The sequence below is a fragment of the Armigeres subalbatus genome, chromosome 3 (genome assembly GCF_024139115.2).
Source record: "Armigeres subalbatus isolate Guangzhou_Male chromosome 3, GZ_Asu_2, whole genome shotgun sequence".
Taxonomy (NCBI): Eukaryota; Metazoa; Arthropoda; class Insecta; order Diptera; family Culicidae; genus Armigeres; species Armigeres subalbatus.
This window is the reverse complement of record NC_085141.1, coordinates 245,375,134-245,400,944: the sequence shown is the minus strand read 5'-3', so window position 1 is coordinate 245,400,944 and position 25,811 is coordinate 245,375,134. Positions and strand designations below refer to the sequence as shown.

General features: G+C 44.9%; 2 protein-coding genes across 3 annotated transcripts; one reads left to right on the top strand and one right to left on the bottom strand.

Annotated features, from left to right (window-relative positions):
• Positions 1-323: 323 nt before the first annotated feature.
• On the bottom strand, positions 324-25,811 carry LOC134222537 (putative uncharacterized protein DDB_G0286901). 2 transcript variants are annotated; one of them, XM_062701703.1, is made up of 6 exons: positions 25,545-25,811; positions 25,093-25,483; positions 22,836-24,340; positions 22,703-22,765; positions 935-1,164; positions 324-852 (listed from the first exon to the last, which is right to left on the bottom strand). In XM_062701703.1, the coding sequence occupies exons 2-6, from the start codon at positions 25,388-25,390 to the stop codon at positions 717-719; spliced, it is 2,232 nt and encodes a 743-aa protein (XP_062557687.1). In that variant the 5' UTR covers positions 25,391-25,483; positions 25,545-25,811; the 3' UTR covers positions 324-716. The 2 variants fall into 2 exon arrangements, with proteins under 2 accessions (XP_062557687.1, XP_062557686.1); XM_062701702.1 differs by having other exon boundaries at positions 25,093-25,811.
• Positions 3,212-4,813, top strand: LOC134227649 (uncharacterized). Its single transcript, XM_062709301.1, has 2 exons — positions 3,212-3,968; positions 4,024-4,813. The coding sequence occupies exons 1-2, from the start codon at positions 3,283-3,285 to the stop codon at positions 4,208-4,210; spliced, it is 873 nt and encodes a 290-aa protein (XP_062565285.1). The 5' UTR covers positions 3,212-3,282; the 3' UTR covers positions 4,211-4,813.

Below are 25,811 nucleotides of genomic sequence, written 5' to 3'. Positions count from 1 at the left end.
CACGCTGCTTCTGAGATCTACGCGGTTTATAATTAATGTCAAAAACAAATGTTTTGTCAAAATCGAATATTACCAAAACTGAATACCTATGTATTGCCAAAATTGAATGGGACCTGTTACAGTAGTTATTTTTCACTTTCACTGGTTATCACAGGGTGGATAAATCGATCTAACAAACTATAGTTTAACATTAGCGCATATAAATAACATAAAAAAAATAGATAGAAATAAATTTAGAACAAATCACAATAATAAGCTAACAGTACCAGCATAAAAAATAAAGATTTTTTTTCAGAATTGTTTGATGAAACAAACAGTATCTATACGATACCAGGACTAGATGATCTATTGTTCATTAAATTTCTTTGCCAAATGTGTTATATTAGTATTCAAGGTAATATCATAGAACCATCTTACTATTATGCATTGAACCTCGGTGTCGGTCAACAAGCACATGTTAACGCCTTCCTATCTGCCGTTCAGACATGATCGTAAAACCCAATAACTAAACAAAAAAAATGGTACATCACAGGATAAGTCATTTGAATTTCGCGTTCGGCAAGTGGCACCCCTTTCTGACCCGGGCGCCTCTTTCGGACCAGAAAAGCTATATGCAGGGCACAATCGAGTAAGTTACTAAGACAAAATTAAGGAGTTGGGTCGTAGGCGAAAGGGAACTTTGTCGAAAACGTTGACGAAGCGCCACCAATTCAAATTTACAGAGCCGGCCCGAGCAGATCGTTGTCATCGCTATCCGAGAGGAAATCGTCCGTATGGGTGATATCGACGCGTTCGATATTTTCAATCGTGCTAGCCATCATTCGTAAATTATCCACGCCGGTCAATAGTTGCCTTTGATAAATAATAGAATTTCAACATGTAATTAAGATATAAAAAAAACTTCTAAAAACCTTAGAGAAGGTCCCCGTCTTACCTTAGATTATTTTCTGCCGATGCCGCTGCTTGTCGCAGCTCGTGGGACAGCTCCTGGGCGCGCGAAAACGGACGACGTGGATTATGGCGCGCACTATAACCCCTGCTGCTTGCCACACCACTAGAAGCACCTCCCCCACAAGCACCTTCGCTGACGCCCGCGCCAGTTCCTCCCACGGCCCCTTCCTCCTTCAGGATGTCGTTCTCCTGCCTGAGGGTTTCGATCTCAGCCTGTAAAGTAAGAGAAGACGTGTAACAAGTGATGCAGATTATGTTCCAATTCTCTAACGAAACAATGTGAAGAAGCCGCAACAATTGACGACATTCTTTGATTGAGCTTTGATAAATTTTGGGAGTATTTACAACTCGACGACTCACCATCTGTTCATTTATTTCAAAGCAGCGTACGATTCAGTGAAAATAAATGACCTGTGGCAGATAACATGGTTTTACGGGGAACTGATACGTGTAACATTTGATGGCTCGAAATCAAGTACCTATTCGAATTGCAGACGAAATGTCAACCGATTGTATGTCATACCCCAGAAACCCTTTATTGCTCAGAAAGAGATTCCCCAGAAATCATTTCCCTAGAATGCACTACTCTCCAGCAAACCATTCTCCAGAATACCACAATGTCCCGAAAGACATTCCCCAGTGGTCCAGTGTAATAGATAAATGTTTCAGTGCGTATAAAATGGTATAAAGTACAGTAGGGTAAGTGAAAAAAACGCATGTATTTCACGGATGAAGCACAGAATTCACTTCACAATCATACAAGGCTATCAAATCAAGGCGTTGAATAAGTGGAAATTAAGCACGTCCACAGTTATTAACTGCAAGGTTTCTAAGCCAAGTTACCATTTTAGAATTCGTATATCATGAGACTAACACGACACTCAGAGGCGCGGCCACCTTCCGAGACGTGGGTAGGACAAAAAAAATCAAATAAGAAAAATGATAAAGTTCGCGCGTGTGTCACATGTCGAAAATACATTTTCTAGGTCAAAACAATATTTTGTTACGTTGAAACTACCCTAAACTTATTCAATATGGTTGAAATATTATTTTAGACTGTCGCTAGATAGTAACTAGCGAAGCTGGGCAAGTTTTAGCTATTACTGGGTTATCAAATCTATAAAATACTTTTAGGAAATTTCACGGACTTTCCGGAGATCCTCTTGGATTACAGGAGATGTTTCAAACATCCTCAGATAAGTTATAAAACTCTCTAAGGCTATTCAGGCAACATTACATTTCCGAGTTTAAAGAGCATTTACAAGAAATAAGATCTTCGAGCATCTTAATAAACTTCTAGAAGTGGTTCTGAATTTCTGTAAATTTCGTAAAAAAAATTAATCATTAAGGAATTAACTAACTTCTAGGAATTTGTATCTTCAAAAACATTACTACGATCTACCAGGAAAGAACGATCAATAATCTTTCAGGGTGTTCAGTACTATTTAAAGGTGTCATTACATTTTCAGAAATCTGGAGAATTATGTTACTCCGAATTTTAAACTTCTAACTTCTAAGACTTCATGAAAACGTAGGTATATTTGTGATTCCTACAGATTTCAATCAACTATTTGAAGTTTCTATAATATCCGTTCGATTTGATGCAGTGTAAAATATGATAACGGCTCAGATTGCCGATAGGGCAAAAGCTATCAAATGTGTATATAGCTTGTATATAACATATGTCTCTTGTTTAGCTAGCCTATTAAAAGTGGTGATCTGAATAAACGTAGTTCTTCTACTCTTGGACTTGAAAGTGTTCGGTTGTTTATTACGAAAGAGAAATATTTTACTGGCGACGAGGATAAGTGGCAAAGCGTGTGCAAAAGGAAAGTTTTGGAAGTTCGGATAGTTTAATTGGATTGAAGTTTTTCGGATATTTTGGAAGGTAAGCAACTAAGAGAAGTGACAAACCGAAGGTGCAAAAATAGTTTTAGGAAAGTGAATTGATTGTATTGATATTATTGAACTGAATTTGAATTGAACTATTGAATGTTTTGACAGTGCAGCTTTTGTGTAGCCATTATACTTATATTCTTTTTGTTCGTTTGTATAGTTTGTGGACTGTGACGCTATTGCCGGTCAAGTTGATGCGGTTGCGCTTCGAGACGACGTTTGAACGCACACCATTTTCGTTACGGTGAGGCTTTATTAGTGGAACTAGCCCCTGGCCCCGTTTCCCGCGAAAAACGTACAGAGTAAGCGCGGAGGATTGATCTGAGGAATTTGGTTGATAGCGGAATTTTGAGGTAAGTGAAAATATTATTTTCTTTATCTTTTTGGTGCGTTTTGAAATAATTGTTTCATATACAGCTAGAATTGTGTAGCACAATGGCACTGATCGGTACGGTAGACCCATATGTTCCCGGAACAAGTTTTTCTAACTACGTTGAGTTGATAGAATATTTTTTTTCAAGTAACAATATAGAGCAAGATCGTAAGAAAGATATATTTATGAGTTGTTGTGGGTTTCCCACATTTGCGGAATTGAAGTTATTGTATCCCGCTACAGATTTAAGAACTTTAAGTTACGAGGAAATTACCAGGAAACTCAAAGAGAGGTTTGATAAAGTTGATTCTGAGATCGTGTTACGTTACAAATTTCGTTCTCGGAAGCAAGGCCCAAGTGAGTCCGGAGAAAATTTTATTCTAGGTGTAAAACTGCTGGCAGAAGCTTGTGATTTTGGTGAGTTCAGGGACTCAGCGATACGAGACCAGCTAGTGTATGGAGTGTTTAACAAGGATGTACAACATCGTTTATTGGATGAGGATAATTTGAATTTAAAGATGGCAGAAAAAATTATCAAGAACAAAGAGATTACTCAATCTAATGCATTAATTATCAATGAGGACAGGCATGTTAATTCTGTGAAGTATAGATTAGGACGGAAATCACCAGAGCATGATCAGAGTGTCTACGTAGGAAATGGCCGGGGTAGATCGCGCTTTGATAGAGGGAATCAACGTTACAATAGAAGTCGTTCTAGATCGGGTCAACGCTCTTCTAGTAGAGGAAGGTATTCAAATTTTACTCGTCAAGAAGGGTCACGTCCAAAAGTATTGTTTCCGTAGGAACAATAGAAGTGCTGTGAAATTTGTAGAGGAGGCCCCCCCGAAGGAAAAAGTACATGAATACTTCAAAAGGCTTCGCGTCGACTACGATTCTGATAGTGATAGCTCAGGTAGCGATCGGTTCAAACACAATCTCGGCTCACAGGGAGCAGATTCGACTGAAGGAAGGACCTCGACGCCGGCGTAATGTCGCGTTGGCGCCTCACAACATGGTCAGGAGAGGCACTAAACGTCAGGCTAATGATTCATTCGACGATGAAGAACCATTCTATGGATTTGATTCGACTATGGAACCACCTACGCCCGCCAGAAATGAAGTTCATCCTGCTAAGCTGCAATTCCGAAGCAACGAAACACCATGTGAGAAAAGTGTGAAGACTATTCCGAGACGATCCACTAGATTGAAGAAACGTAGAAGGCGAGATGAATTTGAGAATGAAATTTGATTTTTGTTTCAACTTATAGTAAATTTAGAATTTTTATACAGGTATCGAGTAAATTTGATTTTCTGAAATAGCATGATAAATAAGATTGATACGTTCTGATCATAATTGTAGTTGAGACTTTGAATATCATAAGTTCGAATTTATACGTCGTTGCTTAAAAGGGAAGGATTATAATATCCGTTCGATTTGATGCAGTGTAAAATATGATAACGGCTCAGATTGCCGATAGGGCAAAAGCTATCAAATGTGTATATAGCTTGTATATAACATATGTCTTTTGTTTAGCTAGCCTATTAAAAGTGGTGATCTGAATAAACGTAGTTCTTCTACTCTTGGACTTGAAAGTGTTCGGTTGTTTATTACGAAAGAGAAATATTTTAGTTTCCAGAGCTGTTTTTCCTCATAGTCTTTCTACAACACATCAGGGTATGCTACAAAGTGACCATGCTACACTACCAGCTGGCGGACAGCAGGGACTACGTCCAAGGGCTTGACGACCCCTCCCTAGGCGTCTGTGAGTCAGGGAGGACTGCCTAGGACGTGGTGGGGTCTAGCAGTGGGCTCTGCTAAATCCCTCCCAAAAAACCACAAGTGTCCGTAAGCAGACTCTATCAAAGCGACTGTGTGCCGCTTCAAAAGCACAAGCCCAGGGAGTGCCATTGGCACATCAGGATTGATCCCAGTAAGATCCTGATTATGGTATACTGGTTGCATGTTATTGGTCTTGTATTTGGATATTGTTATATTGTGAAGCGAGGGCTGGCAGTCTGACATTCTACTCTCTTAGTAGGGCCGGGTGACACCGACTCGAAACGGCGAGTGGGCTAATGGCTAGGCTGTCTTCCGTCCCATAAAACCGTGGCGGGCCTTGTAGCACGCTGCCCAATCCTGTCATCCAGTTTTGCCTACTGGGTGGGAGTAGGCTCAGATGCCCTTTCCTGACTTGCGCTGATCTGGCTCTGAACACGCAAGTGTCAACCCTCGCATGGCCTCCCTGCTTGCCGCAAGGCAGGCATAGATAACCATGGGATCACTAAAGGCGACTACTCCAGTAGGATTCGACGGCAGCCACAAGGGGACCCATATAGCAATGAGCCTTGAAAGACAAAGATCGTTGGAAATGGAGGTGATGGACCCCTTTGCCAAAAGGGGTCTAGCGAGGTCCCCTATTAAAGAGGGGGCGAGTGGAGTGACGGCTGCTGCTATTGGCAGTACCGAAGAGTCTCCAGTGGTGGTGGGGAGTAGCCCCGCCTGCACGCCTGACGAGCCACTACCAGGGATACGGGTGGTGGCCGAGCAACTCGACGAGATCATCGAGTTCGTAAGCGGCAGGCAGAACACCAATAAGGAGCTTAAGCAGAGCCTGTTGGTGCTCCGGCAAGCTGTTCGTGTCGCAAGACAATATCAGGCGTGTAGCGGCAGCAGAGAAGGTAGCCAAAGGTACGCAGACCAAGGCCCTCTCCTCCCCTAGCGGTGTTACTGCGGTGAAAGAGGCGACCGCCCTTACGGCCAGTGAGGGCAAGAAAACGCCAAGTTCGAAGCGACCCAAACGCGCTACCATTAAGGCGAAGTGTCGCCTGGATGGTGCACCGGAGCCTGAAGGGCGTGTGCCCAAGAAGGAAAAAGGCACTAGACAGGCACAAGATGCTGAGCCACAAGCTGGCCCCAGCCAGCCATCGGTACCCGCCGAAGGGGATGCGAATCCTTGGCAATTGGTCAGTAGGGTGTGGAAGTCAAACACCCCTCGACCTACGAAGAAGGTGAGAGACAGAGGCGAGGTGAAAATCTTGTTGGTGAAAATCGACAAGGACAAATACGCCGATGTCCTGAAATCGCTGCGAGCGGCCGATAGCCTATCGGCCCTGTGCCAGGATGTGCGCAGCGTTAGACGTACCAAGAACGGTGAAATGATCTTGGTACTGAAGCGTGGCGCGCAATCCAGCGGGGTGGCTTACAAAAAGCTTGCCCAGGAGGTCTTGGGTCTGGTGGAGGTCTGGTCGGTGGGTGCGGAAGTAGCCCTCCAGTGTAAGCAGCTGGATGAGGTCACGACCACGGAAGACGTCGTCTCTGCCGTCAAAGAGCAGTGCGGCACAGAGGTTGAGCGGTCCTCTGTACGTCTAAGAGGGGGATTCTTTGGTACGCAGGTAGCCTATCTCAGACTACCGGTGGCTGACGCCAAAAAGGTCATTGAGAAAGGGAAGCTGAAGATCGGCTGGTCAGCATGCCCAGTAAGCGTGCTCCAGCCACTTTCAGTGGACAGGTGCTACCGGTGCCTTGAGTCCGGGCACAAGTCTTATGACTGCAAGGGCCCAGACCGAAGCAAGATGTGTCGTCGCTGCGGCGAGGAGGGACACAAGGCGCAGGAATGCGACAAGGCACCTAGGTCTGCGCCAGTAAGAAGCAGGCCCGGAACCATGCTATGGGCGGGCTTGCGTGTCCCTTCGGAAAAGCCAATCGGAAAAAGCCGTGCAAGTAACACAGCTGAATCTGAATCACTGTGCACCTGCCCAGCAACTGCTGTGGCAGGCGGTTTCGGAGTCGAGGATCGATGTCGCCCTCCTGTCCGACCCGTACAACGTCCCTGCCGACAATGGCAACTGGGTGGCGGACGGGTCTAGGTCGGCGGCAATCTGCACAACGGGAAGGTACCCCGTTTAAGAGGTTGTACACTCCTCCGCGGAGGGTGTCGCGATAGCCAAGATCAATGGGGTGTTCTATTGTAGCTGCTACGCCCCACCAAGGTGGCCAATGGAACAGTTCAACCAGATGATCGACAGGCTATCGGCCGACCTAGTAGGTCGGAGCCCGTTCGTTATAGCGGGAGACTTTAATGCTTGGGCAGTGGAATGGGGCAGCCGCTGCACCAATCAGAGGGGACAAGCGTTACTCGAGGCACTTGCAAAACTCGACGCAGTGCTTGTCAATGACGGAGCCAGTAGCACATTCCGTAGGAATGGGGCCGAGTCATGGATAGATGTAACGTTTGTCAGCCCCAGTCTGGTCTCGGACCTGGACTGGAGGATAGACGAGGGCAACACCCATAGTGATCACCTAGCAATTCGCTTCAAGATCAACTATGGTGTGCAGCGTCCGAGGGCGGGTGATCCCTGTCAGGTCCGTGGGTGGAAGACCAATCACTTCGACAGCGAAGTTTTCACCGCGGCCCTGGGACTGGAGGCCAACACCGACAGTCTAAGCGGGGATGCGCTGATAGCTGTCCTATCACGCGCGTGCGACGCTACTATGCCGAGGAAAGCCCTGCCAAGAAATGGCAGACGCCTGGTATACTGGTGGAGTGCCGAAATTGCAGCCCTACGATCAGCCTGCCTCAAGGCTAGACGTAGGACGCAACGAGCCCGCACCGAGGAGGAAAGAGCGGTCCGCCGGGAAGTGTTTCAAGCTGCGAGACTGGCCCTTAACAAGGCCATCAAGAGCAGCAAGAGAGCGTGCTTCGACAACCTGTGCGAGGGTGCCAATGCGAATCCGTGGGGTGACGCCTATAGGATCGTGATGGCCAAGACCAAAGGGAGCTCTTCACCCCCCGAACGGTCACCGGACCGGTTGGCGAGGATTATCGAAGTACTCTTCCCGTCCCGAGCAACAAGTCCCTGGCTTCCTCCTGCGCTGCAAGGCGCTGGGAGTGTGGCCGAAATGGTGGCTCCGGTGACGAACGAAGAGTTACTCGCAGTGGCTAACACCCTTGCGATGAACAAAGCTCCAGGCCCCGATGGAGTTCCAAACAGTGCACTCAAGGCAGCGATCATAGCGAACCCGAACATGTTCAGGCTAGCTATGCAGAGATGCCTGGATGAGTGTTGTTTCCCTGAGAGATGGAAAAGGCAGAAGTTGGTACTGCTGCCGAAGGCCGGGAAGCCTCCGGGTGACCCATCGGCGTACAGACCAATTTGCCTGATCGACACGACGGGTAAACTGCTCGAGAGGATCATCCTCAACAGGCTCACCCCGTACGCAGAGGGTACGGATGGCCTGTCGAGTAACCAGTTTGGTTTTCGGAAGGGTAAGTCCACGGTGGACGCTATCAATTCAGTCCTCAAGACTGCAGAGGTAGCGATCCAACGGAAAAGGCGAGGAATTCGATACTGTGCGTTGGTGACAGTGGACGTGAAGAACGCATTCAACAGCGCAAGCTGAGATGCCATCGCGCTCTCGTTACACCGGCTTAGCCTGCCGGTGGGACTGTACCGGATCTTGGAAAGCTACTTCCAGAACCGTGTGCTGCTATACGAGACCGATGCCGGTCAGAAAAGTGTTCCTATTACCGCAGGAGTCCCGCAAGGGTCAATCCTGGGCCCGGTACTATGGAACCTGATGTATGACGGGGTTCTGAAGCTAAAGTTCCCTCCTGGTGTGAAGATCGTCGGCTTTGCTGACGATGTAACTCTAGAGGTCTACGGGGAGTCAATCTTCGAAGTAGAGCTAACCGCAGAACACGCGATCAGCACTGTGGCGGACTGGATGAGTGCGAGAGGCCTTGAGCTCGCTCAACATAAGACGGAGGTGGTTATCGTCAGCAACCGTAAGTCGGCACAACATGCAGTTGTACACATGAGAGACGTCGCGATCACTTCAAAGCGGAGTCTGGAGATTCTTGGGGTCATCATAGACGACAAGCTTACCTTCGGTAGCCATGTCGAATATGCGTGCATGAAGGCTTCGACTGCTGTGGCGGCATTATCGAGGATGATGTCCAACAGCTCCAAGGTGTGCGCCAGTAGACGTAGGCTACTGGCAGGCGTTGCCGCATCTGTTCTTAGGTACGGCGGCCCGTCCTGGGCAAAAGCACTGGGGGTAACCAGTTACCTGCAGAAACTGGAGAGCACCTACCGCTTGATGTGTCTCAGGGTGATATCGGCCTACTGTACGGTACCGCGCGACGCATCCTGCGTGATAGCGAGTATGATGCCAGTCGGGCTGGTCATCAGGGAAGACGAGGAGTGTTTTGACCTACGTGGCACCAGAGGAGCCCGCGAGCGTACCAGGGTGACTTCGGTTGCCAGATGGCAGCGCGAGTGGGATAACTCCTCGAAAGGTAGGTGGACCCACCGGCTGATTCCTAACATATCAAGCTGGGTGGGGAGACCCCATGGAGAGGTTCACTTCCATCTGACACAATTCCTGTCAGGCCATGGCTGTTTCCGACAGTACCACCACAGGTTTGGGCACGCGAAGGTCCCCGTCTGCCCTAACTGCCCAGGTGTTGACGAAACTGCAGAGCACATACTGTTCGTATGTCCTCGTTTCGACGTCGAAAGAAGAGTAATGCTAGACGTTTGCGGCCGGGACACAACTCCGGATAATCTTATCCAGAGGATGTGTCAAGCGGTGGAGAAGTGGAACACAGTCTCGACTGCAACCACTCAGATTGCCTGCAGCTTGCAGAGAATCTGGCGCGCCGAGCAACAATCGACAAGCATGACTAACTTGTGATTGGTAAGTTAGAGCGAAAGTGCCGAACGCGAAGAAGTGTGTTAATGGTCTGCCCATGCAGAGGTATTGGCGCAGTGGGTGGCAACCGAGATCGTCACCTCGAAGCATGGCAGAAGTGTGAATGAATAGGTGTATGTATGGACTGCACACGCCGCGCTGGGAGTAACGCAGGAATGTTGGTTCCTGTGACTACTGATACCCCGCGGCGTGGCAGAGGAGTGTGGGTGAGCATCCAAGTCAATCTCACATGGTACGAAAGGAATGAGTTGAGTCGAGTTGAGCTAGTCTCATATGGCATGAACGAGGTGGGTCAGACTCACATCACATAACATATAGGCATCTTTGCCGTGGAATGTGATCCTTCCATGATTTTGGAACGCTAGCGAACCTAGCGGTGGAAGTCAAGCTTTACTGAACAACGCGCATTAGACAGAGCAGCATCGCATGCTTTGCTTTCTCTTTCTTTCGCCTTGGATATACGGGAGTGCCATTCGTCGATTGTTGATACACAAAGAGCCTACTTTGAAATTTGCAGTTTGTTCGATGATGGCTATCTGTTTTGTGCTCACATGGTATGTCAGAAGTGGGAACCTAAGCGAAACGTCCCACAAGGGATGCCAGAGGGGGGCAGCAGGGACTTTGTCCAAGGGCTTGACGACCCCTCCCCATGGCCACTGCGAGTTAGACCGGGACCATCGTCCCTAACCCCTAATCCCAAGGCGTCAAGCGACCCGTGCCGAGGGGATGCATGGCCAGGGGGTGAAATAATAAGCTAGGCCTTTAACGGAGCCTGTGGGGTACCTGGGCACCCTCCACAGTAATTGTCCCTTACCGCGTCATACTGGGCTCTGGCGTGGTGGACCTCTTTTCCCGAGCAACTCGTGGGACCAAAATGGAAAACCAAGTCAATTCTTCAATTAGTGGTAGTAGTGTAGGCGACAACCCCTTCGCAAGAGGTGGGTTGTTCAGGTCTCCGCCTAGGAGGCCAGAGGCAATAGTCGGCAGCTCAGTGCGCAGCGCCAGCGTGGGTCACTCAACCTTCCTCTCGGCTAAAAAAACGCCGGTAGGGGTTATTGACGGCCCATGGCTTGTGGAGGCGATGAACCGCAAACGCGATGGGCTTTCGGCCTTCGAGGTGGCGACGGAACAGCTGGACGCCATCATCGACTTTGCGTCATCGAAGCATAATATCAGCAAGGACCTCAAGAGGAGCTTGCAGAAACTTCGAAAGTCGATGCTGGACGCCAAGCTGGAGAGGGCGGTCGGGACGGCCAAGTGTAAACCCGTGAAATCGGTGGAGTCGAGGTCTACCCAGACTGAGGCCCAAGGATTCGCGGACTCAGGCAAGGTCGAATCGACCGAAGGCGTGCCAGCTAAGACGGTGGTGCCAAAGTCTACCCAGACTGAGGCTCAAGTATTTGCAGGTGCGTCAGGGGTGACTGCTCCAACGGAGCAGACACAAAACGGGGAGACAGTCTCCAGGGGATGAGCTCCCTGGGGCCGCTCCAAAACGCGGAGGGTTACTACCCCGAACAAGGGTAGTGGGGCTGGGAAGCTGAACCCCGGTCAGGTACCTCCAAAACCGGGGGAGGAAGGACCTGGAAAGGTCCGTCCACTCATGAAAGACGGTGATAAGGGGTTACGGCAGGCTGAAAGTTCTCAGCCGCACCAGACCAGGGAAATAGAGGGGGGTGACGCCTCCTGGACCCTGGTCAAGAACAAGAGGAAACCGAAGACGTCAAGAGCCGAAAAGAAGGCCCAGGCGAATGAGGGTAGCAAGAAGTCTAGGGTAGGCGCCAATCGCTCCAGGGGCGATGCCCTAGTCATCACGGCGGACGAGGCTAAGTACTCGGATGTTTTGAAGGCGATGAGGAGTGACATCAAGCTCGGTGAACTCGGCGCCGACGTACGTCGAATAAGACGTACCCGGATGGGCGAGATGATACTCGAGCTGAAGCGGGGCGTCTCGCAAAAGGGCGCCGCCTACAAGAAGTTGGCGGAGGAGGTCCTAGGCGAGACAGTCAAGGTGAGGGCACTCACGACGAAGGTGAATCTGAGAGTTAAAGACCTGGACGAGATCACTGAAGTCGAAGAGCTCGTCACGGCACTGCGGCGACAGTGTGAAGTAGAGACGCCCACCGCAGCCGTTCGGCTACGGAAAGGTCCGGCAGGGACGCAGGTAGCATTGGATCGGCTATCTGTCAAGTTAAGGAGCGTCAAGGTGGGATGGTCGTGTGGGCATATACGAGCAACCCGAAGTTTGCTTCAAGTGCCTGGAACCGGGGCACAAGCAATGGGACTGCAAAGGCCCTGACAGAAGCAATCTCTGCCGAGGGAGGGACATAAGGCACAATGCTGCACGAACCCTCCCAATTGTTTGATTTGTTCCAGCAAAGCTTTGAACAGCAAGCACCCCATGGGGGGTTCGAAGTGCCCGGCGTTTAAACGTGCTGCAAAATCAAAGTGCAGGTAACGCAGCTGGCTTGCTCGGCCTCGCCCGAGTGTTTGGTGTGCGCAGGTTTAGAGGAAACGGCGGACCACGTGTTGTTCGTGTGCCCACGTTTTCGCGCAAGGCGTGACCATATGCTTGCCACATGTGGTCTGGACACTACTCCGGACAACCTAGTTCGGAGGATGTGTAAAGATGAAGTTGGCTGGAACGCCGTTTTACTGGCTATCGCCTTAATCGTCACGGAGCTACACATAAGGTGGCGCGTGGACTCAAGGATGGCTAGTTCAGGCGCAAATAAGAGGTGGTCCAAGGGATTGGAGTCGGCTTCATGGGTCATACCGGTGGTCATGCTCTGTGGTCGAACTCGATCCTTTTATCGAACAAGTGGCCGCGCGAAGAACAACATGGCATCGTCGCTTTCGTGGCGTCGGTCAACCGGGCGGGTTCCGAGCCCGAGGACGGAAAGGGGTCCTCGTCAAGGCTGGGGTAGGTGTAGGACTCGCGTCGGCAAATCTCTCTGTGTGCTGGGGAATAGGCCCTATCGCAGAAAGGTCAATTTGGGGTGCACGCGGCATCATCATTCTTGATACCAGTCGTGCAGAGGGAAGCAGGCGCGAAGTCGACCCTTCCCACCTTCCGAGGACATAGGGCGTGGTAAGGCCACCTGGAAAGCCGGCAACGCGCTGGCACGATACCATGGTGTTCTTCTAGAAAAGCGAGTTACGATGTTCGGTGCTGCAAGGACACGCAGCTAACCTCGAGGGTGCGTCATGCACTGGCCCCCCTTTGAAGCATTACTTTCTGGTTGTACCGAAGGGACTATGGGCTTGGCGGCAATGGAAACGGTTTAGCGGGTCGGGAATGTATTCCTGCCTCCCTCGGTGATCCCTAACCCCGCACTTCCTGGTCAACCCAGGATGTCTGTTGAGCAGATTCCCCCTCCATAGTTTAGGAAGAAAAAAAAAAAAGAGGGAGTGTTAGGTCGAATGACTCGAGTAGTATGTGTCAGCGCGAACTGAATGAAAGAGGTGAGCAGTCTCACATGGTACGATAAAGGTGGGCATACAAGTTAGTCCCACATGGCATGAGAAGGGTGGGCACAAAAGTTAGACCCGCACGGCATGAGAAGGGTGGGCACACAAGTCAGACTCATAGGAGCGTTAGCGTGTGTGCAAGCATGGAGTGCATGAGCATGAATCAAGGGTTTGGGTGGGCATACAAGTTAGACCCACATGGCATGACAGAGGTGCAACAGAGTATGTAGGGTGTGTTTGAGGGTGCGATAGAGCGAGCACCCAAGTCAGACTCGCATGGGACGGGTGCCTGTGTGAGCGAGAATGAGCGAGTACGTTTAGTACTGCCATCCCCCAGAAGTAGTACTGGGAGGTAGTTCCTGGGGGAAACGATGGTGGAGCCCAAGGGAGTTTAGTCGGTATTACCGGTATGGTCGAGTCCGACACTCCAGTACACTTCCGTGTGGTAGTTTGGCAACTACAATGCACGTGTACTGGGTTAGTGTGTAAATGCATTCTCCCTTGTAAAAAAAAAAACACTACCAGCTAAGAAAGACCCGGGGAAGCGTGAGTATTGGAGCTTGTGAGTTATGACCACAGCTACCCGAGCAGACGGAAAAAGCTAAAAAATCTCAAATCTGATGTCGCCTCACCATTTCGTAGCCCTAGCATTCGCGAAGTCGAAGCAAAATTCTTCACACAAACAATGACAGTTCTTTATGGGTTTTTACAGTAGAGCAACAGAGAGGAGGATATGGCGGCCATGTTTCACTCAAACTCTGACAGATAGCAATGGGATTTCCCATAGGAGGGAAGAGCAGAATTTGCTTCGACTTCGCGAATAGCCTTGTTTAGATTTTGAGCTTTAGGAAACTAGGAGTTCACTAGTCTAGCAGCTACAGACAGGAGGTCGTGGGCTAAATCCCCATTTGAAAATCCCAACTTAATTCACCGAAAAGTGATACAGCCTTTCTCGCATTTAGCCAAGACACCAACCTTAAGGTTCAATCACGGGTTCAATGAACCATTTTCTTAATAACTTTTGAGCGCAACGGCTGATCATCACAAAATTCAATAGTGATCTATAAGCCCTTACCACCTTTCGAATGCAACTTGTTGCGAGAAAATCGGTTAATGATTACTATATGAAAAGTTGTCTAATGTTTTCCTTGGCTTTGCACACACATACACACACGAACAGACAGACATGTGCTCAGTTCGTCGAGCTGAGACCAGGGTTTGCAGAAATCGCCCTCAATAGATAACGAACAACGATAAAAGAGACAGACCGCATCGTGCTTTCGTGCTGTGCGGTTCTTTCTCTCTTTGCGGAAGGAAGTTTTTAATACTACCCGAAGCTATTTTAATTTCAACGGTGCTTCTTAGCGCTATTTGTACCCACTGATCCCGTTACGATCTTTGCAAGGACCCGTGCCTTCGTTTTACGTTGGACAAGCGGTGGTAATCCAGGGACACCGTGGGAAAAAAAACCTCTTAAAAGGTCACGTCTCCACGCTCAGCAATGAGCATTAATAAAAACAAGAGGAAGGGGGAGTCTCTGAATTCTCCACTTCCTTCAAAGAAACAAGGTTTCAAGACCGTCCTGCCCAAGCGCGGAAAAAATAGAAGGAAGCTGGAGAATTCAGATATTCCTTCTAACTCTAATATCGGAAATAATTCTTCTCCAATCGAACTGAGCAATCAGTTCGATTTGATTAATGATGAAACTGAGCAAATCGAATATACCTCTAGCCCAGGTGATTCGATTCATGCGAAAAAGCAAAGGATTCCGCCAATTGTGGTATCTGTTGCCGAGTTTTCTGGCTTCCGGAATGAGATTTTGAGTAACCTTCATGGGATCAAGGTTTCATTTCAGATTGCTAGGAAGGGTGACTGCCGCGTTTTGCCGGGATCCTTTGACGATCGCAAACGTCTTCTTCAGTATTTAACTGAGAAGCGCCATAAATTCTTCACATACGACGACAAAACTGAGCGATTGTTCAAAGTCGTCTTGAAAGGTCTCCCCACTGATGACAAATCACTGGATGAGATTAAAATTGAAATTTCTCAATTACTTGGATTTTCACCAGTCCAAGTAATTAAGATGAAAAGAAATCCCACTCTGGTACTTCCCAGAGGGCATTTCTCAAGAATTTTATTTAGTTCATTTTAACAAAAGTGAACTAAATAATATGAAAAGTTTGGAAAAGGCCTGTATTATGTCTCATGTCCGTGTTACATGGGAACATTTCCGCAGGCCTGGGGAAATTTCCAAAACCCCACCCAGTGCCGTAAGTGCCAAAAGTGGGGTCATGGAACCAAACATTGTCACATGGATGCTAAATGCATGATTTGTGGTGGAACCTCTCACGCCAAGGACGCATGTCCTGTGAGAGAAGATTCCAATAAATTTAAATGTGCAAATTGTGGGGCAATCATAAATCCAATTTCTGGGAATGCCCTTCACGCAAAAAAGTTTTGAATTCCCGTGCAAAATTGATGACGGGAAATTCCAATCGGATCCCAGATTCGACGGGTAGAACCAGTTACCGGTCGAGCAATTCATACCCACCACAATTCACAAACAAATTTTGCCGCTCGTCAACGGGTAGCAAGCACTTCCGTAAATTCCACTTTTTCGAATGTACCTACGTATGCAAACATCGCTGCTGGTAGACAAAATTTCTCTTCTCAAAATGAGGTTTATACCCATGTCCCAACGGAAAATAATGGTCATGTTGCCGATTCAGGTAGCATGACTGCTTCCGATTTTGATTTTTTAACTGAACAATTGCATCACATGATTGATGCAATGTTCAAAGCAAATACCATACCAGAAGCTGTTCAGGTTGGTATAAAGTACACACAAAAATTGTTATCGGACTCCGTTTTAATGGATCTAAATAATTGTGTGAAAGTTCTAAATTGGAATGCCCGCTCTCTAAAGGGTAAGGAAGATGAATTATTCAACTTCCTAACAGTTCATAATGTGCATATTGCCATTATAACTGAAACCTATTTAAAACCAGGACTCTCCATTAAACGAGATCCAAATTATTTTATCTACAGAAATGATCGTCTTGACAGCGCCTGTGGTGGGGTCGCCATTGTCATTAATAGACGTATCAAACATAAATTATTTTCTTCGTTTAAAACCATATTTTTGAAACCTTGGGAGTTTCTGTTGAAACAAATTTTGGTCAATTTTCCTTCATTGCAGCCTATTTGCCTTTTCAATGCAATGGGCAGCAAAAGAATTTGTTGAAAGCTGATCTTCAAATTCTGACTCGCAACAAATCAAAATTCTTCGTAATTGGTGACTTCAATGCCAAACACCGTTCATGGAATAATGCTCAAAGCAATTCCAACGGCAACATTTTATTTGAAGATTGTTCTGCGGGATATTATACTATTCAATATCCCAATGGCCCAACTTGTTTTTCATCCACTCGAAATCCTTCGACAATTGATTTGGTTTTAACGGATTCAAGTCAGCTGTGTGGCCAATTGGTAACTCATGCTGACTTTGACTCTGATCACCTTCCTGTGACATTTGAAATCTCACAAGAAGCCATTTATAATCCAATCAGCTCTACTTTTAATTATCATAGAGCTGATTGGGATTTATATAAAACGTATATCGATAGGAATTTTGATGTTGATACTCCTCTCGATACCAAAAGTGATATTGATAATGCTCTCGTATCTTTGACAAATTTAATTGTCGAAGCCAGAGGCATTGCAATTCCTAAATGTGAAATTAAATTCAACTCCATTATTATTGACGACGATCTTCAGCTACTGATCCGTCTTAAAAATGAACTCGCGATCCCGCGTTGAAAGTTATTTGGCGAGATTTGCAAAATGAAATTAAAAAACGTTTCGCTATTCTGAGAAATACCAACTTTGAGAATAATGTCTCGAAGTTGGATCCCAGTTCGAAACCCTTTTGAAATTAACGAAAATTCTTAAAAACCTCAAAAGCCAATTCCAGCGCTTAAAGAGGGAAATAAAATTTTATTAACAAATGGCGAAAAGGCTCAAAAACTTGCTCAGCAGTTCGAGAGTGCCCATAATTTTAGTCTAGGTCTCACTAGTCCAATTGAGGATCAGGTTACACGAAGCTTCGAAGACATTCTCGATCAAGAACTAATTTGGGAACTAATTTGGATGAAGTGAGATCTATTACTAGAAAATTTAAAAATATGAAAGCCCCGGGTGATGATGGTATTTTCTACATACTTATCAAAAAACTTCCTGAGAGCTCTTTATCCTTTTTGGTTAATTTATTTAACAAATGTTTTCAATTGGCATACTTTCCAGATAAATGGAAAAACGCCAAAGTTGTTCCAATTTTGAAGCCGGACAAAATCCAGCTAAGGCTTCTAGTTATCGCTCAATCAGTTTGCTTTCTTCAATAAGCAAACTGTTTGAAAAGCTTATTTTAAATAGAATGATATTAATGACAATTCTATTTTTCTGATGAGCAATTTGGTTTTCGCCATGGGCATTCAACCACTCATCAGTTATTAAGAGTTACGAACTTAATTCGGCTCAACAAATCTGAAGGATATTCGACTGGAGTTGCTCTTCTTGATATAGAGAAAGCATTTGACAGTGTTTGGCATGAAGGTTTGATTGTAAAATTGATGAATTTTAATTTTCCTCTGTACATTATTAAACTGATCCAAAATTATTTATCAGATCGCTCACTGCAGGTAAACTATCAGAATTCTAAATCTGATAGATTACCTGTAAGGGCTGGTGTCCCCAAGGCAGCATACTGGGGCCCATTTTGTATAACATTTTACTTCTGACTTACCTGATTTACCACCAGGGTGTCAAAAATCTTTGTTTGCAGATGACACAGGTCTCTCAGCCAAAGGGCGTAGCCTTCGTGTCATTTGTAGTAGATTGCAAAAAGTTTGGAAATTTTCTCCACTTACTTGCAAAAATGGAAAATTTCCTGAATGCTTCCAAAACTCAGCTTATAATTTTCCCACATAAGCCGAGAGCTTCTTATTTGAAACCTTCTAGCAGACATATTGTCACTATGAATGGGGTTCCAATAAATTGGTCTAGCGAAGCTAAATATTTAGGACTTCTGCTAGATCAAAAATTAACTTTTAAAAATCATATTGAAGGCCTTCAAGCCAAATGTAACAAATATATTAAATGTCTATATCCACTTATAAACAGAAAATCAAAACTTTGTCTTAAGAACAAACTTTTGATTTACAAACAAAGACCTGCCATGTTGTATGCTGTGCCAATATGGACTCTAGTTGCTGCAATACCAGAAAAAGGCACTTCAGAGGATTCAAAATAAAATTCTGAAAATGATTCTGAAGTTGCCTCCGTGGTATAGCAAATACCAATGAACATCATAGAATTTCTAATATTGAGACATTGCAACAAATGTCCAACAAAATTATTTCCAATTTTAGACAAAAATCGTTGCAATCTTCTATTGCAACGATTAACTCCTTGTACCCTTAGTATAAAATATGTTAAGTTTAGTTTAAGTAGAAAACATTGTAATTCCTACATGGTTCAATTCAACCAGAGGAAAAATTCTAACTGCCAGAGGCAATTAAAATGTATTAATAATAACTAAAAATATAACATAGCAAATAAGGATGATAGTGTTAAGAAAACACGGAACACCTAGTCTAAGAGATGAATGCATGTATTCAATAATTAGCAAATAAAATTAGTTAAAAAAAAAAAAAAAAAAAAAAAAAAAAAAAAAAACGAAAAAAGAGAGGCAAAAACTGCTCCGAATCATAACAAGCCATGATACAAACTTGTATACAAGTACGGAAAAACAGAATCGGATAGGCAGCCCCCACAGAAAAATGGTGATTTTCGCTTTGTTTTCGCTCCTTTCGTTGGTTACTGCACAGCTGTGTAGAACAAGTTGAAATGCATCATCAGAGCCAGTGCTCCCCACATTTGGAGCTTTCTAAAAAAAATTATCATGGGGTATACCATCCCGAATCTCTAGTCTCTAGTAGCAACAATACGACACTATACTATTCCTCTCCTTTCCCAACTGACTGGCTTGCGATGCTGAAAAGTTTCCTTCCAGAATATGGTAGATCCCAACTTTTATTCACTTGGATCCATTGACAAGTACAATCATCTAGGATGAAATAAGCTAAGCTATATTATTGTTTAGATATTCAACTTATGGTTAATTTACCTACCGCTCTGGAAAATCTTATAAAATTTAATAAATTTACTTAGCCTCCTCCCTGACTTGCAGAAATTTTTCAACAATTTTATTATTAATTGCATATTATTCGGCAACTCGGCCGTACGAAAACCATTTTTTTGTTAAATATCTTGGCTGTGCATATGCACAGCATATGTTTCGAAATGGACAAATTGATATGAAATTTGCGAAAAAGAATCCACGTGTCTTGGAGGGACTCGAACCCTCATCCTCCTACTCTCTAGATAGGCGTGATAACCCCTACACAACAAGACCACTTAAAGGTCACGTTTGCGGAAAAGCCATCAGAATCCGAGTACAGGCATACCTCGATTATATGGACTTTTTCGATGCAAAAAAGTCCATGTAATCAAATTTTCCATATATTATATTGTTTATATTGTTTTTTTCAAACTATGAAAATAGTTTTAATACAATAAAATAAAATATCCATTTATTGCATTACAGTTTAATCCGCATGTTTGGGCCTATTTTATGATGATTCAGAAAATTTAGATTATTTTATAAGATCGTAACCGTTTTTAAGTCGCTATTTTGCAAACCGTTCTAAGATTAAGTTAGTAATAACACTTTTTTTAACCAGTTCATTGATTTAGTAGGCTCAGTCGTGTGTGACAATTTGCGGAGCCACAATTCTCAAGCATGCTCATCCGGGCGTTTGACGTTGAAAACGGTTTTGCATGGCGTCACGCTCGATTTTGGTTTGTTAGGGAGCATCTTTCGGATAGCCAGAGTTTCGTGGTACACGGTACAGAGAAACAGAAGTAATAAAGACTTCATCAAGCTTAATGTGGACACAAAATTACACTTGATTAAAAAATTCTAAATACAGTGTACGGAGAGCTATATGTTCGCTTCAAAAACAAAATTTTTATTTAAGCACTGGCACTTATCCATATTCGTTTTGATCGCAGCAAATTGAATTCGACAGAGATTTTTTTCCCATTGTCTCCTATTGGAAATTGGCCGGATCGGACTATGGGTTCTGATGTTATGGCCGAAATACTTTATATGCAAAAACGCCTATAAACAATCACACTTGTCTGACACTTTTAAACCGATCCGCTTGCAACAAGTTGCGGTTGATGGGGATTCTTACAATTATTTTAAATGCATATAAATATGGATCCTCAGTCCCCTATCAGTGACATTTTTTACCAGTGTCAATTCCATACACACCTTTAAAGTGAATATCAAGGTTTATATTTTGGACTATGTACCTGGGTGCTTTTATTATTGGCAGTCAATTTCTAACTGAACAACGGAATGAAGAGCTGGACACCGTAACCAGAAGTCATGGTTATAATGATTGGAAAATCTAGCTGAGCATATTCTTGATTATATTGTCGCAATTGAATCCTTCCTATCAATGTAAATTCATCATTAAATTGATATAATTCCTGCTGCCTGCAACATTGGTAATTTTCTTCATTTTTTTTCGTTCCCGATATTCAATTTCTCTGTCTGCCTTTAAGCATCAGTATAATCCGCAAGCTTTGTGCTGAACGAACATAAATACCGGGATATTCGATAACTTTTTTTGAAAGTCTTCTTGTAGATTTTCGCGGCACTGACAGTGGGGGAAAAATAGTAATCTCTCACCAGGCCTTTTTTCTTTCCCGCAAAATAATTTCTCGGCGAAAATATGCATGTGAGTGAGCATCTTCTGCTCATGAATATATGTGAGCATTACGATCGCTGGTAGCAGTCATTAAAAAAAAACTCTTTCAGTTTCCTGGACATACTGCTAAAAAATCAGTCTCAGTGGTTCAGATTTACTGGATGGTAATGCGTCATCTGTTTTTCTACACTCAATTCCACGCACCAAAAGCAAGAAAGGTTGGAAGTAAAGGTTTAACAGCTATATACGGCAATCTCATCTCATCACTTGCTTCTCATACTGTCAGACTGACAAGCCGGTTCACGTTTTCTTATATAAAAGATCACCTAAAATACGTGTTATCTTTCCCCCACAGATTTGTAAGGACGTGGCCGTGGCTTTTGTTGATGATGCAATGTAAAAATGGTGAATCAATCTTAGTATGCGCTTTCATACATAGCTTCGAAAACATGCCATACTGGCCCTAATTTGCCCCAGTGTACCTTAATAAATATAGAATCAATGTAACATATGACGTGGAATATTCAACAGCCTCTCAAACTCCCAAAACACGAAAAAAATTGAGTTGAAAAAAAAATGTCCATATAATCGAGGTAAAAAGTCCATATAATCGAGGGTCCATATAATCGAGGGTCCATATAATCGAGGTATACCTGTACCAACCTCCAACGCGGTTAGCTCTCTTTTTTGCAAATTGAATATCTTTCGGATGCTTGATTTGTCCAATCTCCACATGTGCTTTACTGTTGTATATCCACAGTCAAGCGAGTGCACATTGTTTATTAAACGAAAGGATCGCACTCCATGCCCCCCGGCAACGGGCTGGTATAGAATGCGAATCAATCGCACTCTGCTGTGCCATAGGCTTGCTTGGCTAAAGCATTTGATGAGTTTGATTGCAATTTTATAGAAAAGCAGAAACTATTAAAAACTTCAAGACTTCTTGGAAAATCTCAATACATCATTGAGCATTTTTAGCTCAGACTCTCAGGAGCCTTTTGGAAAAGATTTTTCCTTTACAATAACGGCCGTGCGGAAACCTAGAAACTTTCAAATCTCTGATTACCTTTGAATGATATTTTTTTGATCTAGAACAGTATTGATAATTATAATATTAGATCCCTTAGATATTCATATGGTATGTTCTTACCAAAATCATGGGTAGGACAATGCTTCGACTGTCCTACCCAGGTATTTTCATGCGTAGGACATGTCCTACTTGTCCCACCCACTCCCGGCACCACTGAACACGATCATACTTTTACGCCCAGGGAAGTCGAGGCAATAGACCGGCCCCGGAAATCGAACTCAGCCACCCTCAGCATAGTATTGCTTTGTAGTCGCACATCTTACCGCACTGCTAAGTAGGGCCCCGATTTTTAACTTATCATACGAGAATAATGAGATAGTGTTGTTTATCATTGTATCGTTGAAAAAACATATTGTTTAGCTAATACTCACGTTCAATCTCTTGATTTTCTGTCTTAACTTCGTCACTTGGGTTTCGGCCGTGGCTGCTCTTAGCTACAAATATAAAACAAAACAAAATCAAACCATTTCCTGAGCAACAGTCAATCCGCATCAGAGCACTTACATAACTCTTGTCCAGATTCCCTTCGAGGCCCTCCACCGTCTGCGCCAGGGTAGCACTGCTTTTCGCCGTCTCGACCGTCCTCTCCAGATCCTTGATCCGACGAGCCTGCTCAGCAATAATTCGCCTGTTATCCTCTATTTCGCGCCTCAGTCGCTCGTTCTCCTGCCGTTCAATTTGCAGCCGCTGTTGATGGTGATGACTGGCATCGGCATCAGGCGAGTTAAAGTGTGGCGTGTCGTGCGTTACATCCGCTAACCGACCGGACGAGTGAATCGGGCCGTCGGATAGGAAATCCGGTAGGCGATGGATCTTGTCGGCAGCGGATCCCGCAGGTGGAGGAGAATGATTTCGATCCATATCGGAGAAATAGAATCCCGACCGAGGTCCAGTGGCATTGTTCTCCGTGAGATCCGGTGGAAGCTCCGGCGGTGGTGTGATGCGTCTTCTCGGAAGACCGAGCGTGAAGTCGAGATTTTGCGGTGGAAGGTCCAGTGGAACATTTGGCGAAGTGTTGCGTTGCGGTGTGCGATTTCGGTTGGTCGAGTTGAGATTTGAATTCGAGGCGGGATTACTTCCTCCCCCAGGAGCTGCGCTGTATGTCAAATCGAATGGAATATCGTTAATGACAGGAATATTGATACGTCCGCTTGATTCCGGGTCTAGATTGTTAACGGTGAAATCTGGAAGTTGGTCAAAGTCTACCGAGACCGGCGAAACGCTCTTCGGCGATCCCAAAGTATACCACTGCTCCATGACCAAATGATCCTGCACAAAATCAGGCAATGCGGCCGAAAATTCCGACGCACCTAATCTATGGGTCGACGAAAGATTCTCGCGACTGCTGCCACCAAAGTTGGGGGAATTGTGCAAATTTTGCGACCCGGCTAGTCTTGGGGACTCAGCTGATCCAGGACTTTCCATGTCGTAGTTTGAATACGAACGCTGTACGTATTGTGATCCACCGGAAGTGGATCCACCACCACCCAACGGGTAATCCGAGTTGAAAGAATTGTTGCTTCGGCTGTGATAAATGTTTGCCATGAACTTGTCGTCGGCTAAATCCGACAGGCTGGACTGCGAATCGAAGGACGGAAATCGAGGCGAGCGTTTCATCTTGGATTCACTGCTCAAAGTGTTCACCGACTGGAACTGGGGGATCTTCGGCTTTGCACCGGTCGTGCTTGTATTGTGCAAGGAGCTGGTTGTTGCAGACTTCGACGGCGATGCCGATGCATTGCAATTCCCCGTACTGCTGAGGATACTGCTGCCAGTTCCTACATTGTTGTTTATCAGATTATTGCTGCTATTTATGGAGCTAAAACTAGAGCTGCCTGTGTGGTTATTTCCGTTGATATTGGAAGTGCTGCGACTGTGGTTGATGTTGGTGCCGTTGGCAGTAATTCCGCTAGACGAAACCGAAGCTGCAGAGCCCAGTGAAGAATCGCGCTTCAGGAAATGTTTGAAGGAGAATGGGTTTTCCTCTCGCCGTGGTAACTCAGGAATTGCTAAAATAATATCAATATACATATTCAGTAGGTGTTAATAAAAATTACAAATTACAAAATCACAGGAACTGGTCAAGGCAATAAAAGAAAATAATTTTGAGTTGAACTTATCAAGAAGAGCCCATCATAGGAGATAGTAATTTTAACAACATTTTAGGCTCTGAAGGCTATTTGAAGAAACAAAGCTACGGATGATATCGTAGAAATTTAGTTTGTCAAATTCTCTAGAATGTTATTTATTTTAATAAGCAATTTTTCAAACTAATTAGAAAGAAGCAGGCCGTTATATCCCTAAAACTCCTTCACAGATCCGAAATTTCACTACGGCAATATTTGACGAGAACACCTTATTAATCTCACGGGGAACAGAATTCGATTGTTTGGTTTGTTTTGTATTGCGCAATAGATCTCCTTTGTAGCCACTCAAAGGACTAGGTGCGACAAAATTAGGACTTAATCGTAGAATTTTGTTCTAAGCAACTGAACCTGATAAGTAAATGACATTGTTAAATTAGTCCTGCAAATGTTATTAATAAGGACAATACAATCTACCAAGCAATCTATCGTATAATTCTCAACTTCAACCTTCGTTTCCATGACTAGAACAAACAAAGAATCATACAAACAAATTTTCTGAATCCAATGAGGAAATTATTATCATCAGAAAAAATAATTATTAAAAGTGGCATTTACAAAACACCTTTGAAAGGTTGCAAAGTTTTCAATTGAGTCGGACACCAACTATAGCATACCTCCTGATTCAGAATCCACTGGGCCAGTCCCGGTTGTTGATCTTTGGGAGCTCGACATTGCCGTGTATTGTTGATGCTGTTGTAAATCACTACTGCTCGCAGCATCTGGTTGCGATCCCAACACTCCATTGGTTCTACCTCTACCATAGTTAAGTGATTGTTGCTGATCCGTTGTCGTGGTTCTACTTGTTCCCTGATGTTTCAATGCATCGGCAGAAGACCCTCCGGCCGAACTGCTGTTGCCTCCACTCGAGGAGAGTTCGTCCGCTATGTTAATGTTGTTATTATCCTTTGCCATACCGTGGCAAGCAACCGAATCGCAGTCCTTTCCTGCTTCCTATCGAGCAGACTATTGATTCTACAACTTTCTTTTTCGTTCCTGCTGCTCGGCCTAAAACAGACGTCGCACTTTCGCTAATTTTACCCAACACTTCAAACACTACGGAAAAAACCTCTTTCGTCGCAGACGTCGAAGCAAACACGTAATTGCGATCTGCTCCGCTAAAAGCAGGATTTCCGATCACCGACACAATATTCTTCCGCAGTTTCACTGGTTCACAAAGAAAACTTGTCGTAATTTCAACTGAAAAATCTTTACTTCATACACGTAATTTTTCACAGAAAATTATAATGCTGCCGTTTTCTTTTTGTGTTGAACTTGGACTTTTCTCACTTATTTTTTTTATATTTTTATTTGACAGAGCAAACGACAACCAATG

Excerpts from the sequence above, each read along its gene's own strand:
- LOC134227649 (XM_062709301.1), top strand. The coding sequence starts at position 3,283 with ATGGCACTGATCGGTACGGTAGACCCATATGTTCCCGGAACAAGTTTT. Across the intron at positions 3,969-4,023 it reads CGCTCTTCTAGTAGAGGAAG|GAACAATAGAAGTGCTGTGA; the intron begins GTATTCAAATTT and ends TTGTTTCCGTAG.
- LOC134222537 (XM_062701702.1), bottom strand. The coding sequence starts at position 25,390 with ATGGCAAAGGATAATAACAACATTAACATAGCGGACGAACTCTCCTCG. Across the intron at positions 22,766-22,835 it reads GGAATCTGGACAAGAGTTAT|CTAAGAGCAGCCACGGCCGA; the intron begins GTAAGTGCTCTG and ends TTATATTTGTAG. Across the intron at positions 853-934 it reads TCGGCAGAAAATAATCTAAG|GCAACTATTGACCGGCGTGG; the intron begins GTAAGACGGGGA and ends TATTTATCAAAG.